The sequence below is a fragment of the Sebastes umbrosus genome, chromosome 8, assembly GCF_015220745.1.
Source record: "Sebastes umbrosus isolate fSebUmb1 chromosome 8, fSebUmb1.pri, whole genome shotgun sequence".
In the NCBI taxonomy this organism is placed as follows: Eukaryota; Metazoa; Chordata; class Actinopteri; order Perciformes; family Sebastidae; genus Sebastes; species Sebastes umbrosus.
In genome coordinates this window covers 35,287,829-35,305,764 of record NC_051276.1, presented here as the reverse complement: position 1 = coordinate 35,305,764, position 17,936 = coordinate 35,287,829, and the positions used below count along the sequence as shown (strand labels likewise).

At 38.6% G+C, this 17,936-nt stretch overlaps 3 protein-coding genes across 7 annotated transcripts in view; 1 reads left to right on the top strand and 2 right to left on the bottom strand.

The window, feature by feature from the left end:
- Nucleotides 1–17,936, bottom strand: part of LOC119492980 (actin, non-muscle 6.2-like) — an 840,607-nt gene that overhangs the window by 168,938 nt on the left and 653,733 nt on the right. The window lies entirely within an intron of this gene.
- Nucleotides 1–17,936, bottom strand: part of LOC119492997 (L-rhamnose-binding lectin SML-like) — a 301,994-nt gene that overhangs the window by 263,685 nt on the left and 20,373 nt on the right. The window lies entirely within an intron of this gene.
- Nucleotides 8,728–17,528, top strand: LOC119492983 (RING finger protein 208). 4 transcript variants are annotated; one of them, XM_037777927.1, is made up of 4 exons: nucleotides 8,728–8,919; nucleotides 10,138–10,274; nucleotides 14,076–14,931; nucleotides 15,988–17,528. In XM_037777927.1, the coding sequence occupies exons 3-4, from the start codon at nucleotides 14,225–14,227 to the stop codon at nucleotides 16,235–16,237; spliced, it is 957 nt and encodes a 318-aa protein (XP_037633855.1). In that variant the 5' UTR covers nucleotides 8,728–8,919; nucleotides 10,138–10,274; nucleotides 14,076–14,224; the 3' UTR covers nucleotides 16,238–17,528. The 4 variants fall into 4 exon arrangements, with proteins under 4 accessions (XP_037633855.1, XP_037633853.1, XP_037633854.1 ...); XM_037777925.1 differs by lacking the exon at nucleotides 8,728–8,919 and adding an exon at nucleotides 9,928–10,061; XM_037777926.1 differs by lacking the exon at nucleotides 8,728–8,919 and adding an exon at nucleotides 10,080–10,102.

Sequence of the window (17,936 nt, the reverse complement as noted above, 5' to 3'; positions counted from 1 at the left end):
ATATTTAAAACGATACAGGAATCAACATTGAATGTGGTGAACAAAATAAAAATGACTACAATATTTCAAACCTCCAACAGATATGACACTTGATGTTAGAGCTCCATCTGCTGGACAAAACAATACAAACATTATAACAGGAACCATCAACTGAAAGATGATAAATGTGATTATACAGGAGGTGGACAAACATATTTAACTGTACAATATAATGAGTTGCAGTTGAACATTGGCCAAGTAAACCTAGTATACTCTGAATACTTTGACAGTATCCTCAGTAACAGTAGTATCCTGAGATCAAGGAACTACAGAAATACATAGAGGTGAGTAAAGAAGTTTCAGATTCCTGTACATTAAATGGATGTAATCAAGTTATAAAGCATCCATTCTTATTTGACATGCAACAAAACAAACAAAAAAATAAGATCAAACCATCTGCATATAAATTATATTCATGATTATTTAATATTTGCTGTGATATTTGTAATTTGGGTGAAAGGTGGTTGAATGAAATCTAAACATTTTGACTTATATTACAAACATCAAGTTCTTTCTCATTTAAAAAAGAAAACAAAGATCTGTAATGACCAAGCAGAGCTTCCAGCTGTTGAAGTCTTTCTTAACTAAGCTGTAAATAATTACACAAACAATTAGGAAAAAAGAAAACAAACAGCAAAAAGTCAAAAGATTCTCAACAAAACAATGAAGAAGAAAACAATAAAACATATAATACACATTTTCTACAGACTGAAAAGGTGTAGGCTGAGATGGCAGCTCATTGTGACGACCCTTTTTTAAACATGCTCAACTTATTTGTGGTGAAAAGGTAAAAAAACAAAAACAACAGAAAACACTATTTCAACCATATAATGCTGATTTTTACCAAACTTTACAGAAAACCCACTGAAACAGAGAAGACCCTGAATGTCAGTGAGTTATTTAGCTTTTGAAATCATGATTTAGGATCACTAGACAGACATGACTGAAATCAACATTATATCATTTAAAGAGTCCAACTCAGTGATACAGAAATCTCTCTTTATTTTAAAAAGTCTGAACAGCAAAGCTGTAATTGTGTCCAAACACCATTTGGAGGTGGTTTGAAATGTGATTCCAATCTGATTTCTACAGATGCGTCTCAGTCCGAACGCTCTGGCCGCTCAAATCAAATTTCAAAGTTTCTTTTGTGAGACTCGCAACGCGACACACAGCAATGATGTCAAATCCAGAGCAGAGTCCATGCTGCTACTAGCAGAGGGCTATAGAGGACAACATGGAGGAGAACAACAGTCTGTGGACAGATTCTGAAATAAGTTCTACAACAACACAAACCACAACTTCCTGCCCCATTTGTTGCTGTTACAGTCAGATATTATAGACATATTGTTCTCTAGAGAACACTACTTACAACGTTTTAGTTAACTAATACTATGTTCCTCTCTGGATAATTTTGTGGATCAATATCTGATGTTACAGATTTGTGTTGAGCAAAATCTGATTAATTCACTTTTCTTTTCTCCAGCACATTTCTTACTGTATGTCTTTTGTGAACTGTGACTCCAGCCTGGTGAACCAGGAGGTACATTTACAATCATAAATGTATGTAAATACACTAAATATCACAATTAATCACATGATTGTCCGTAGTTAATCACCCCCGCGGGCACGTCTGGGGAACGCGCACGTCGGGGTATCCGCTGTCGTCCATTCCCGGGAAAGTCGGAAACTGCACGCAGGCCGGGACTCTTATAAATCATGTCAACTTTGGGGATATTGGACAATGTATAGTCAATTTACAACAACTTCCTGTTTCCTGTAGGGGGCGCTATGACTATCATGCATAATACCACGTATAAGACTTCAGGCCGGCACCCTTATAAAACATGTCAAATTTGGGGAAGATGGGACAATGTATAGTCAATTTACAACAATTTCCTGTTTCCTGTAGGGGGTGCTATGACTTTCACTCAAAATGGCACATATATGTCTTCAGGCCGGGACTATTATCCAGCTTGTGAAATTTGGGGCAGATCGGACTATGTAAAGTCAAGTTACAACAGCTACCTGTGTCATTGCGAAACATCAAAATTCGCCGCGCCGCCCCAAGAACGCCGTTTCACAAAAACACAAAAGCTTCGCAATTTAGTATCATGAAGGTGTTGAGATTCCGCTGCCCAATTTTGAGATGGATCGCTTGAATCCTCTAGGAGGAGTATCGCAAAGTTCCATACCTAAAAAGTGACAAAATGGCACTTGATGATGATGAGTGAAAATGAGTGATATGAAGGTCAGTTTAATGGCCATGAAGATAAGGGATTAAGTTTCATATTACAGTATAAACAAGAAGATTGATGAAGGTTTATTATATTAAAAACAGGTCAAAGTCTCTGTCTATGGTGGAACTTCATAATTTAACAACATTTTGATTGCAGGGATCACAAGGTTATCTACTTTTCCTTTGGGATCTAAACTCCTTTAGACATGTTACTGTCATAAGAGACCTGCAATATGGCCTACAGCCAGCCTGCGTATAGTGAGATGACATGAAACTACATTTTTTGGGGAGATTACATAAACCTGATAGCAGGTGGGGCCTTGATGTTTCTCATCTGAATTTCTTTGAACTTGTGCTGGCAGCTTTAAGCTCTTACTTGCAGTACCTTGAAGTAGTAGTAACTTGAAATAAACATCTTTTTTGTGTAGTTTTTTTTTTCATGTATGTTGTGTGTTATCATGGAGTTGTCAATCAACAACTCCATCTGATAAATGCAGCAGCTCTCCGCTCTGTGTTTCTTCCATTTAGTTAGTTACGAGCTGTTATCTGTTTTTTTGTGTTGTCTGTTGTCAATCTAGATGTTAATGTACAGAAGAATAATTGTGACTCAGTGCAGTTTAACTCACTGTTAGGTGGCAGCCATTCGGAGCTTCTGCTCCGCTTCAGAAGTGGCCGATCATCGGACACTGTAAGGATACAGAACATTGATTCATTCACATGTAATCTTTAATTAAAAGAGACACTGTTTCTGGAAGAACAAATTGTTGATTCGTTTTTTATTTTATGTGTTTTTACTTGTCTTAGTTGAAGCTAAAAAAACTTCTGCTTGTGATCCAGACAGGTGGGAATCTACGGGCAAAACTCTTGCTTGATTAAATCTCATACAGTAAGGCAGCAATAAGAATTAGTCTTACCCAGGACCAAAGAACACAATACTTTATTTTTATTAAATGGTATGGAGCTTTGAAAGATGAAATATACAGTAAAATACAAAATATACAATCTTTTGCCCAATGTCAACCAGCTCTCGACTCATTTCTGCACAGAAAGTACCCCTTGGTAATGAGGACGATGGGAACTTAAATTAAGTTTGATCAAATTAAGTTGTACGGTCTATTGAAATAATGATGGATTAAGCACATACAATTTGCTACCATCAAATATTAAAAACATGTTTGTCAAAAGAGACAGTAAATCATCTTAAAGCAATATGTATGTTTTAAAATTAAGGGGACACATTTAAATAATTGAAATCTATAAAACAAAAATGTGATATCTCATCACTCTCTCTGTACATGACATAAGTTTCTGTTTGTTCTGTTGATAGGATGTTTTGAGAATACGTAACAGTATCCATATATGAAGATTTAAAGCTTCCAACTATTTGATACAGCTCTAAAATGGTCTTGTATTACTAAGTTTCATACTGTGTTTACTGAATAGGAGGACACTCAGTTTACTATTTGTCGCTGTCCATTGAGGAGTGTTGCTGAATTGACGTTGCCTTGGCATATTGTGAAGGGAGGGAAGGGACAGGTGACGCTGTCTCTCAATCCAGTTGCCAATCATCAACTCCATCTGACAAAAGTGGCAGCGCTCCGCTCTGATCTGACCAGCCTATCAGAGTGATTTCTCTCACCGACCAGCTCTGCCACCGATTCAACACGATGAATCAGCCAGGAAAACTCTAACATGAGCAGACTAGATGGTCTTGCACCTTTGAATTTCAGACTTCCGCTGCTCGTGCGGGACTTTTCAGACATGACTGCCACAATAAGATAAAAGCAAATAACTTCAATTAAGAAGTAAAATAATGAATTAGAGAGACAGCCAATTTGTTTTTAAATGTTTTAAAAGCAGGAGATCTTAGAAATCTACATTTGAGTAAATATTTTGCAGTCGAATCACATTGTTCAAGGATATTAAACCTTTCAACCTTCATTTCATTATAATACATTTAATATTTGACTCCTTTCTTTACAAGGATTGTATAAAGGTGATAAAGTATGTCCATAAATATGAGATATGTGTTTACAGTTAATTACAATTCCTCCCCGGCATTGAGGAGTTTGGTGATGGTGGTTTCGTGAAAATGACAATGGCGTTTGTCTGGAACTAGCAATGGCTGTTGAGCTGCGCTGTGTGCCACTTCGCGCCAGATGTAAGATAAGATCTACTGTGTTATCCAGACTAATAAAGTCTGACTGAACTCACCTGTTGCTGCAGTTGCCATGATGTCACTCTGCTGGAAACATCAGACTAATTCCACTGGAAACCAACTGCTGGGAACCAAGAGATAGCATGAAATGTTAAATTGTCTTGTCGGTTAACTTGTCTTACTTTGTCTGCTGCTGTCTCATGTTACATCAACACACACACACACACACACACACACACACACACACACACACACACACACACACACACACACATTAAAGTGTGTTGTCACCTTGTGTAGTTTTTCTTTCAACCGTCAAATCTGAACATAAGAGCCTGATTACAATGCAGCCTGGATAAGTGGGAGAAAATGGATGGGTGGAGATATATATAAACTGTGAAAAAAAGTTTTGAAATTTGTGTTTGGTCAATTATTTCTCTGTTGTTACAATGCTAATGGTCATTGTATTTTACATCGTTGGAAAGCGTGTTTATTTACCTTTACAATGATGTCCAACTTGTAAGGATCATGTATTTGTGGGATGAGCAGCACAGCTGATTATGTGGGGAGCGCCCAAGAAAAAATTGCCAAAATGCTCTGCCAATGGTAAACAGTGTATTCTCCTGTTGGTGTTGACTCTTGTTTTGAGTTGTTTGGGGGATTGGATGATTGAACTCTATCAGTTACAAGAAACAAAGCATTGGCAATTAGCATTGTAACAACAGAGAAATAATACACTAAACACAAGTTTCCAAACTTTTTTTCCCCAGTTTATATATATATGTGTGTGTTTTTGTTAAATAGACACAGATCACATGACTTTGCACAACACATTTTTTCTTCCTTATGTAATTTCATTTAATTTTTCTGTTTTTCAGTCATGTGATGATAAATAATTTGGGAGACTGAAGTAATATTTATGGTGAAACATAAAACCATAGGCAACATTAAGGGTTTGTGTGTTAGACTGACTGACCCACCATATACTTATAAGTTTGCTGTTGCTCAACCGATAGCGGGCACAACATGAAAACTTCAGAAAATGTAAATAAGTGTCTACCCTACAATATATTAAACAATTAAACAAATCTAAGTTGTTTTGCTAGTTAAGGTTGAAGGACAAAAAAAAAATCACCTAATTTGCATATTCATTTATTTTGGACAAACAATATTGAAATTGTGGATAACCTTGTTATGTTGTTTGTTAGCTATGCAATAAGAGAACTTACTGTTATGTTTATCTTTGAAGAAGATATCTGTGTCTTCAAGTGGGGTGGGAGTCCAAGTTAACACTCCAGTTCTAACACTCTCTCATATAGGTTAACATGTAGAAAAAAAACTAAAATTGAGGTGAGGTCAGAGAGTGATTGATTTCTGATGGAATGTCCCCTCAGGCAAAAGAAAAATTTAGTTATGCGGAACAAATAAAAAAAACCTCTTGGGGTTCTTCATGGCATACAGTATATATAAGAATAAAAATGTGTTACATGGTAGCTTGTACTCTTATTCCTAACAGTTAAAATAGTGGTGGTAGTGGTAAAAAGTTAATGTGTTATCAATGGTGGTAAAACTTGCAATTGTAATCTTGTTTTTATAGCTGTTGTAATGTTTATCAAAAGACAATTTAACTTTCTTGTTCACCTTCAGTCTGAACTTCAGACTCTACGGAGTCATTTATGCATTTATTACACTTATAAAAGGCACCAATATATTTCTCAGTATCAGTATGTATTAGTCATTGTAGCAAACTTTACAGCATTAGGCTTGATCTTTTTAGAATTCACCAAAATCTCAAAACTATTTTTTCAAACAATTAATTTCCATGTCATTATTTACCTGAGGTGGCTGTTGCAGTTATCGGGATTGACAGTCTCCCATCATGGATTTTCGAAAGTATACTGCAAGAAAGAATATAATCTTTTCAGCTCAGTTGACTCAGTTGATTCTGGTCCAGCTAATCACCAGTCCTGAATAGTCAGCATACACCTGAGGATTAGAAACAGAAACAATCCGTTTTTACTCATCAATCCAAGAGCTTTGTCTTTCTTACAATGATACACGTTTGTTTCAATTTATATTTCAGATGTGACTACTCACTGTGATGTAATTTTCTATCGATTCCTCTGTCCTTGGTCGGGAGGTCAGAGTGACTCTCAGAAATTCCCTGTTGACATTATTGGGTTGGATATCACACTCACCAGGTGAGATCCTCTTTGCTTCCATCAGTGAAATTACAAACTCTGCACTGACGTCAAACTCACCTGAGACAACCTTTCCTCTCAGAGTGGGCAGGGCACTGCAAACACACAATATCAGTTCAAAAAGCTAAGTTAATGTTTAACATCCTCTAAAGTTGTACAACAGGGAAGCCTGGTACATATACATATCAGTCCTTTACATTCATACTTAACGTACAGTAGGCTATTTTCCTTCACCTTCATGTTGCAAACATCTATTTACGGAGCATACGCCTATATGGTCTTCTAGAGGTATTACATCTTACAACAAGACGTGATAATCATTTAAATTACGGATGTTCCGATCCCAAAGTTTTGTGGCCCCGGTCCCAAACAAAGTCCCTTAATATTGGGTATCTACCAATGCCGAACTGATACCTATGCATACCTAAATAACACAGCTACCCAGTACACACTCAAGTTAGTGCCACCAGTCCAACTGTGTGATTGAAAGTTGGATAACTCTGCAGCATCACAGCTTTATGTTTAATTACATTTTTACTGCAGTGAGAATTCAAAAAAGAAACTGTTATACACAACTGCTGAACACATCCTTGCCTCAAAACAATTCTACCTATAGCAGTAAGCAACATTTGAAAGATAATCAATTCTCAACAATACAATACTCACGTACGTACACTGAGTGTTATTGGTGGTGTAGTAATCCTCCTTCTTGTCCATACTGGTCGTGATGAAATGTCTTCTTAACGCAAATATGTTGTAAAAGATGGGGGTCAAAATCCACGGTCCGCAATCCTACATGAGGCAAAATCAAGCGGGTATCTTCTAAAGTTTATCATTTTAGTGCTAAATTCACCTTTGTGTTTCCATGGACTGTGTTTCCTTGCTTAGCTGTGGCAGAGTGATATGTCCTGGTTGTCATATTGTATAATGGAATAAAACTCCAAGAATAAACCCTAAACAAGCCTGCCAGAACAAGAATATGCAAAACAGAAATGTTTAAGGTAGGGTTGTCAATCGATTAAAATATTTAATTGCTATTAATTGCATGAATGTCCATGATTAATCGCAAATTAATCCAATTTTGTATCTGTTCAAAATATACCTTAAAAGGGATATTTGTCAAATATTTAATCCTCTTATCAACATGGGAGTGGGCAAATATGCTGCTTTATGCAATGTTTGTATATATTTATTATTGGAAATTAATTAACAACACAAAACAATGACAGATATTGTCCAGAAACTCTCACAGGTACTGCATTTAGCATAAAACAATATGCTCAAATCATAACATGGCAAACTCAAGCCCAACAGGCAACAGCCTAGCTTTAAAACTGAGCCTGGTACAACCTATGGAACCGTTACCAGAATTAGTGTATTGGCTGAGTATGTGCACTCATGCAAGGATTTTAACTCCATTTTTTCGTTGCTCTCAATGTTACACAGAAAATGTACACATATAAAACAACAATAATGACATTTGTAGATAGTAAGACAATAGTGCAAAAAGCAAAGTGTTCTGGAATAAATATGCAATTATTAATGAAACAGGTTGCTTTATATAGACAAGCATGAGGTGAGTAGATATGATAGTAGCGTATACAGCGAGCATGCTCAGATTTATATTTGACAGTGATATGTACATGTTAAAAACTGTGTATTTAAATAATAAAAGTATATAATTTACAAAGTGACAAATGAGGTATAATCCAATCCACAGTAGATCAAGGAGAAGCCTTTGAAAGTAAGTGCCTCACAGCTCCATGTTCGACACAAAGCTGCACATAGATAGAACACACAGGTGCATTTTTTGGAGATATTGTATTTCAAGCAATTACATAGTTTGTTTTTTAAAAAACTCCACTGTAATATGTAGTACATTTACAGCACATTTCTGCTCACCAGAATTCTACTGAAATTACATGAACAGCTAGCTACTTAGCTAACTTAGTAAGTAGCCAAATAAGCTAATTTAGCTAGATTACATCATTTCTCAGGTTAATAACTTAGCTGGCTAGCTAACTTAGCTAATTAGCTAAATTGACATTTAGCTAACATACATTTTTGGTGTACCAGCTGAGGTAAACCAGTTTGAGGTGTTTAATTAACCTTTAGGCAACAGCTGTAGCAATAATAATATTTTAACAAACATGTTAAAGAATGGGAAAAAAAGAAAACAATAGTTAGTTAGTTAATTAACTCACTGGTTGGTGGAGCTTCACTGTCCAGACTGTCCAGGTAGAACTCTTCTGGTTCAGCTCGTTAATCAGCATCACTTTCTTCAGGTGTGTTATTCTTCAGGTACAGCCAGGTACCTGGCCAACAGGTGATTTGACTAACCTGTTTCCTTGTTTTTATTCAGCTATTCAAATAGAGTCAAACTATCACACTGCTAGCTAACTTCTAGCTCGGTAATTAACGTCTAGCTAACTTGAGTTTGAGGTGGAGAACCTTACTCCTTTTTGTTGTGTGGGATAGTTAGCTCCTCACTTTTGGCTAACTTAGCTAGCTAACTTCTAGGAAATCTCTAGCTGGCTTAGCTAGCTGCGTAGCTACATTAGCTTAATTGACATTTAACAAACATTCATTTTCGGTGTACCAGGTAGACAGTTTCAGGTGTTTAATTAACCATTAGGTAACAGTTACATAATAATATTTTAACAAACAAAGACTGGAAAAATAAAGAAAACAATAGTTAGTTATCTTAATGAACTTACTGGTTGGTGAGCCTTTAATGTCCAGACTGTCTGTCTTCAGCATCTTATTCTTCAGGTACAGCCAGGTACCTGGTCAACAGGTGATTGACTTACCTGTTAACTTGTTTTTATTCAGCTATTCAAATAGAGTCGAACTATCACACGGCGGAGAGGAGAAGACGTTTCGGCTAAGAGACGACCACAGAACTTCCACCCTTTATTATTTGTGTTATTAAATAGCGCTCTAACCGTTAATATGATGACCAGCTGACTTGTTCTTAAATATAATTTTGGGGTCCATTAAATGATCTGATCTCCATCATCTTGGTAATATAAACAACCAGCCGTTAGCACAACCGTTAACGTTAGTTCACTGTCCATAGTACATTCATTTATCACATTTTATCTACTGTATTCCAATAAAACTATATAATTAGTAAAGATGAAGACATGATCATCCATTGTGAAAAACTTCCACTTAGCTATCTAAGTAAATATACATTTTTAACTAGCTAGCTAACATTAGCTTAATTGACATATAGCTAACATGTTTAGGTGTTTAATTAACCTTTAGACAACAGTTAAATAATCATATTTTAACAAACACTTAAAGACCAGAAAAATAAAGAATAGTTAGTTAATGAACTCACTGGTTGGTGGGACTTCACTGTCCAGACTGTCCAGGTAGAACTCTTCTGGTTCAGCTCGTTAATCAGCATCACTTTCTTCAGGTGTGTTAACCTTCAGGTACAGCCAGGTACCTGGCCAACAGGTGATTGACTAACCTGTTTCCTTGTTTTTATTCAGCTATTCAAATAGAGTCAAACTATCACACGGCGGAGAGAAGAAGAAGTTTAATGTGAGAGACTAGCTCCAGGAGGGTCTGAGTGAGGAACCGGCCGGATGATGTGAGGCAGAGCGAGCTGACAGGACATCAGTCACCGGTAAGAGCGGCGTTCTCTGCTTGCGCACCAAACTTCATTCATAAATCTCACCGTTTAGTTTTCTGTTGGCGTATAAAGACACACTTTGCAAAATCTCTTCTTTTTTAATGTTTTACTAATCAAGAGGATCTTAAGGTAAATTCGGCGTGGATGATTTGCCAACAAAGCACCGTTTAACGTCGACATAAAGCCAATCTGCATTGTAAACACTGCAGCTCGTTGCTTCCTTGCCTGAGTCCATCATGGTGTATCAGGCAAGAGTTTTAACAAAATAAGTTTTGCATGTGTGCCGAATTTAAAAGCTGTTTGTAATGACTTGTTTTAACTGTTTTTATTAATCCGTTTTATGAGGCATTTTGCTATTGACGTTAATCGATTGTAAATTGCTAGATTTTTGCATGGAGTTTGGTGAGTGTTTTTTATTTTTTTTATTTGTACAATTAAATAGTTCCTTCTTTGAAAACACGAGCCTCAACCTATAACTGTAACCATATCAGTCAAACCTTACACTAACTAGCATTATTTGGCACCAGTTCAGAGATGTTTTCAAAATTATTATAGGCATTTAGTGGAGGAAGGAAGTGACAACATGTGTAGAAAGCTCAATGTGTGGATTGTAGTTAAGTATAAGTTGCACTTTATTTGTATTTTAAGTGTTAAAACTGGACTTTTAATACATATATAGCAACCTTGTTTTGCAATTGCATGGTTAACAGATCTAACATGAGTTACTGACAGGAGATCAGCTGCTCTGTTGGTGATGTTCAGCTGGTTAATTTGCATGAGGATGCAAGACTTAATACCACACACAGGACTTGTTATATGCAGCTAGTATTAAAAAGAATACTATAATAAGACCACATTTCTAACATCTTGTGTGGTATCTCCTGTTTGAGGTGTGACAGGAAGGAAGTAGTTGTAAAATCTCCAGGTATGCTGGTTTTGTGCAGCAAATTGGAAACTTGCAGATTAAATCTACTCTTAGTCGCCATATATTCCCTCAAACAAACATCAGATTATCAGACAGAATCTGTAGCGGTACAGGAGCAAAATATACTTTACATTTCATTAAATAGATCTGATGATCTGCTCCTTTTGTCCACCGAGATATAATGGACTTTATTGGTGTTGTCATGAATATTTATATCAGATCCATGGGAAGCCCTAAAACTAAACAGAATTACATGTTCCTTCCTAATTAGGTTATCTATAGTTGTAATAGCCAGGGTTTCAGGTGAGGATGCACCAACATATTGGAATATTGTAATCTTTAAAAAGTTATAGACTAAACATTATATTTTCTGACCGTACAAAACATAACTCATATGAGTATCTGCCTCAAAAAACAGAGTTAATAACTGTAAATTCTGAATCAGATCCAATGTAATCATGCTAAGTTTTGACCGATATCTCAGCTTGGCTGTGCAAACTAGATTATGTTTCAATCTATGCCAGTTCTGACCCAATTTACTGGCAATTTTCCACAGTTTACAGTCCAAAAGCCACACAGAGAGTAGATGTATATCATGATTATCTAATTAAACAGCTCTGCAATCCGCTGTGAAGATGAAGATGTTGTGAGAGAGGTTGATTTAACTCTGGTATTTTATTTCAAAGATTGCAGTAGAGCTGATGTCTGTATGTTTCTGGTGATCCCTGCTGGGTGCTCTTCAGCGTCGGAGCATGAAGGCCAGCTTGTTTTGCATGTTATTTCCCTTTTTAAATAAAACGGACAATGCACACATCTATCCAGCTGACGCCAGTTAGACAGGAACATGAATCCAGTTGTTGCTCACTCGGGCACAGACCAGTTTTACCTAAACTTCTACACACAAACAGTCAGTTTAGCTGAAGCGTTGGAAGCGACTGCAGGTCTCCATAACTGTGGAGGTACAGTAAGTACTTTCTGTCTTTGGGTTTATTTTAAATATAAATATGTATTGTGCATGATTTTATACATTTCCGCCCGGTAAGTTTGGTGTCTGCTTGAATTTTAAAATGATCTTATTGACAGAACTACATGAGGTTAAGAGCTCGTGGTGGGTCTGGCAGGTTTGGAGGTTTAGGTGGAACTGGTTTGATTTTAATATCCTGCAACAAGCAACATTTATTTTGGTAAAACTGCCAGTTATCTTTGCGTGATACACCGTGTTGGGCAGAATCAAGGAAGGAAGCAGTTGCAGTGTGTACATTTCCATTCGATTGCCTTTTTGTCGACATAAAGAGTTGATTTGTTGTAGCTGAATTTACCTTGAGATCCTCTTGAATTGTGAAACATCTACAATATTAGATTTTACTACATGTGTGCCCTTTTATTTCACGTACAGTAAATACCTCAAGTTCTTAAAAGACGCACACTTTTGATGTAACCTGCACAGTTAGAGTCTAACTGTGACGGTCAAAGACGCTGTCTAATGATGATGTCAATGTTTAGATCCACTTGAGATTGGAGTTTAATGTTTGACCTGAAAAGCTGTTGTACTTTTTTATAACAGGAAGTTAAGAGTTCCCAACGCTGAGAGAAGAATAGAATTAATTAAATACTTGTGCAGGAAGTGGACGTTGTTAGAGCGGTTTTCTCTGAATCAGTCTGTGTGATGACAGTTAGTTAGTTCCTCCTGTGTTGGTGGTGGTTTAAGCTTGAACAGATGTTATTCTCACTATGGACGGGGTTCGGGGTTCGGGGTTCAGGGTTCAGGGTTGATGTCGGACCAGTGCAGACCAGTCTTTATGGAGCTGTTTCGTGCACAGGAGGGGCATTGTCCTGTTAAAACAGGAAATAGACAAAAAAGTGTTGACTGGCTGATAAACGTCTCAAATATCATTGTGTGCCGCAGCATTCAGATTTAATTTCCTTGTAACTGAGAGATCTGGAGATACGATACGTAACATGATACAGGGGAAATGATTCAATACATTGTGATACTGTAAGCAAGGTGATGTATTACGGTTTGTTTTTTTATTTCATTTTAGGAAAACTGTCATAGTATAAAGAACACACCAGAAATACACCATTTAAAAAAAGAACACATTTATACTGCATGCAAAAAAACTGCATGTGATGATCATAAAGTGGGCATGTCTGTAAAGGGGAGACTCGTGCGTACCCATAGAACCCATTTACATTCACTGATCTTTAGGTCAAAGATACTGGTATCATGTAAACCTGATGAATCCATCGGTACCAACCATGTCATACTAGCTGGTCATGAAGGAGGTTAAATAACGCTCCAAACTTTACTCTAAATGTTGTTGAGGAAAAACTGTCATGTCCTTTTTCAAAGGAGTCCCTTGACCTCTGACCTCCAGATCAGTGAATGTAAATGGGTTCTATGGGTACCCACGAGTCTCCCCTTTACAGACATGCCCACTTTATGATAATCACATGCAGTTTGGGGCAAGTCATAGTCAAGTCAGCACACTGACACACTGACAGCTGTTGTTGTCTGTTGGGCTGCAGTTTACCATGTTATGATTGGAGCATATTGTTTTATGCTAAATGCAGTACCTGTGAGGGTTTCTGGATCAATATCTGTTATTGATTTGTGTTGTTCATTGATTTACAATAATAAATATATACATACATTTACATAAAGCAGCATATTTTTCCACTCCCATGTTGATAAGAGGATTAAATACTTGACTAATCTCCCTTTAAGGTTCATTTAGAACAGATAAAAAACGTGTGATTCAATATTTTAATCGATTGACAGCCCTTGCACAAATGTAGTAATTTAAAGCCCAACCAAAGAGTTAATCCTGTTGGTTTGTAGTGTATTCATGTTTTCTTTTCATCTATAGACCGAGTTGTGATCTGAGGACTGAGGCTGTACCAGGAGCATCTTCATCATTTCTTCATCATCCTCCATGTCTGCTGACAGCTAAAAGTTCAACATCTTCCACCTCTTCATCTCCTCGGAGCTTCACTCATCTTCCTCCTCCATCCAGTCATGAATCCCTACAGAGACACAAGTCCACCTCCACATTCTTTTCCTGATCTTCATGATAGTTCCCATAATGCATCTCTGTCAGCCAACTTATCGTCTCCTCCAGTCATCCAGACGGGTCACAGCTCCGTGACGGTTCTGAGCCATAACTTCCCTCACTATCAGGCCTCCCCAGACCGCGATGGAGGTCAGAACCAGGGCCCGTCACCGTACTCGGACCGGTCCGCATCGCCGCTTACAGCCTCAGATCCAGGCTTCATCTTCAGATCCAGGTCCATCCTGGTTCCAGCCTCGTCTCCCACACCGAACCCTTACCCCGACCCCGCCACACCCCCCTCCTGCCAGGTCTCCGTCATCATCCCGTCCCCGGACCTCGGCCCGTCCCCTCTGGTGTCCCAGTGCTCCGAGGACTCCTGCCCGGACCTGGAGTGCTCCATCTGCTTCAGCCAGTTCAACAACGTCTTCCGCTGTCCCAAGATGCTTCAGTGCAAGCACACGTTCTGCCTGGAGTGCCTGGCGCGCATCAACGTCAAGTCAGCCGAGCCCAACGCCATCCAGTGCCCGCTGTGCCGCGGCCTCACGCCGCTGCCCGCCCTCGGGCTGCCCAGACTGGCCACCAACTCAGACATGCTGTCCTACCTGCCGGCCGCCATGCAGAGAGTCTACAGCATCCGCTTCCTCCGCAACAAAGGGAAGCTGCAGGTCAAAAGGTCTCAGAACACGCTTCCTATTCTTCTCATATTAATGAGTTTAACTCCTCCCAGTCTCAGGGTCATTAGTCTCTTCTCTTCTAAACTAAATTTACAATTAAATGAATGTTTTCTTCTCTTGCCGTGGTTCTTAAAGGGGACCTATGATGCTTTTTTAACCCTTTCCTTTATGCCAGGATCAGACTACAGGATATGTCTGACGGTTCCGATGGTCACTATGTCAGATTAGACGATGGAGAGTCATAAATTCTTGTCGTGACTTGAAAATAGTTCACTGAAATGTGTTTCTGAAAACATTTGAAGCGAGAAATAAGTCATGCAGTTGATGAATCTGTCTTCATTTTAGACCAACAACGGTTAGTTTAAAAGTTTCTCGGGAGTTTCCAGCGTGGCGAGTCGCGTCGGACGCCCCTGATTTGCATAAAGTAGCCGAGACCTCAACTTTATGCAATTCAGAAACGGGCGACGTGGCGCCCCGTCTCTCGAATCGCGCCGCCACGCTACCAGAGTGCATTGCACGGCTGCTTACGTAGACAATGAATAGGAAGCGTGGAAAGAACGGAGGCCCATTAGGGCAGTATACATGCACGCTCAAATTGTCAATGTAGACGCGCAGCAGGCGCTCTAGCGCGGGAGCGAAGCCATCCCGATGCGCTCCTGAACTGCCTTGATTCAAGTCCCGCCTTTTCTTCTGTAACGTGGTGATGTCAACAAGGAACACATTTGCATAATACCTGCCTAACGGCTAGTTTGGCACTCCATCACTAAAAATTTAAAAATGTTCTAGTAGAAACCCAAAATACAAGTATGCACCTGAAACTAAGCATGACAGGTCCTCTTTAACTTTTCTGTCATGCTCCCCCTCCATTAACTTTTATCAACCTTTAATATTATATATATATATATATACATATCATTTTTTTGGAGTTTAAAACAGGCAGAACATTTAATTTTCTCAGAAAGAGACTTTTGAATATTTAAAAACAATAAAACGAGATGAAGCATAAAATCCGCAGCTTAATTTGATCAATAACGTTCTCTGTGTTCCTCATCAAGGTCATCTGAAGGTCACCGGCGGTGGGGTCAGAGGTCGATAACATCAGTGAACCGCCGCTCTCTGGACGTGGGGCTTCCCAGCCCGCCTGCCGGAGGTCGCGGTGAGGCGGGCGGCGTGGTCGGAGCCATGTTCAGACTGACGGGCCGGCCGGGTTGCCGAGCCTTCCTCCTGACCTCCGTGGTGATGATGATGGTGCTGTTGACGGGCATCATCATCTACCTCCTCACCTTCAACACTGATGACAGTTAGTGACATCACGTTACATCACATCCTGTCTTCTTCCTCCTTCTGCTTTTATTTCTCTGCTGGAAAAACTCATCCAACAGTAAAATGCCTCCATCTCTTAATGAGCAACATCTGTCTGTGGTTAACAGATGATCCAGATGTGCAATAAAAAGCCATCGACACTCACACCTGAGCTGAGGAAGTGAGAATCAGTGGACTCTAATCTGCTTTATTATATTTAACTCGTGCCAAACAGTTTGAAATAATCACTGAAAATACTTCCCACTTCTATTTTGTATGTGTTCATGTTCATCCTGTAACAGCGGAGGTGAAACGCTATCTAGGAATCGGTGGACTTTAATCCGTTTTACAGTACGTATCTTGTGCCAAAAACAAGCTGTAAATAAATGATTAGCTGGAAATGAGAACATTCTGCTTAAAGTCACAAAATGGCAGTCGGGTGACGGAAAGCACCGGAAACGTGAGAAGCGGCGTACTTCAATCTTCCTCACAGCACTTTAAACTTCACTTACTCACCTCCAGTTTCGGGGGAAACGCACACTATCATCACTTTTAAATGTCTTGAATTTCATGTTACAAAGAGGCGATCGGGTAATACGAGACGGCCGGTCTGAAGGTGGTTAGATGGCGGTGGAGATAAGGAGAGGAGACGCGTTGTAAGACTATAAAACAATAGACTGATAGCAGGTTTATTATATGAACAACAGGGCGAAGTCTCCCATCCAGCTACACAGAACAGCTCAAATTAAACATCAAACTTTAGATTGCAGGGACATTTTGAGACTCTATTAAAACCTAATATATAAGAAACATAAACCTTCTTCATATTGTCTGTTTAGACTTCCAGCACTTTAAAAAGAAAAACCCAGCAACTGAATGTTTTGATGTTTTCTGTCTTTAAAAGTGTTTAAATGAGAGTGTATGTTTCCTCCCGTCGGCGCTGCAGCTCTTCACCGAACGCCGTCGACAGGAGTCATGCAAATAAAGCTGGGTTATAGTTAAAAGTCTGACGCAGAGAGCCGACGATTTTCATATCTGCTGAAACATTAATATGATATGACGGATGGAAGCAACAAAAATAAGGCTGCGGTTGAGAGGGAAAATATATTTTAATCTACCGTTTGTCTTCCTGTTTCTTGTATGTTGTGTTACTTTGTGTTTTAAACTCTGACCTGTTTTACTGTGAAATGTAAAATAAATCATTTTATATATTTATATAACTGTTTTAGCAAAGCTTGCACTATCACCATGTTGGCCTCGTGTTAAACTTCAATAAATTCCTGTTTGAATTAATGCACTTTGTGTGTTTTTATGAAGCAGAATAATCTTTTACAGTTGACCTGATCTCTTGAAATCTGTCCTCACTGTCACAGTATCTCAAACTGTATGTAGAGTTTCTGTAGGTTTGTAAAGCTCAGCTAATGCTGGGTTTAGCACAGTTTTAGAGATTAAGTATAGTCAGGAGAGACTTTTAAAATACATTATAACTTTTTGCAGCCTAATGCTGGACAGGATTCACGACTGTCAGTCAACACAAAGAGTTAAACCGAAGTTGTTTAGCGTGCTGGAGTCTCCCTCTGCTGGTGGGAAACACACCTGTGCAGTGTTGACGGCCACAACGTCGACTATACACTGATCAGCCATAACATTCAGACCACTGACATGGGAAGGGAATAATGTTGATTATCTGGTTACCATGGCA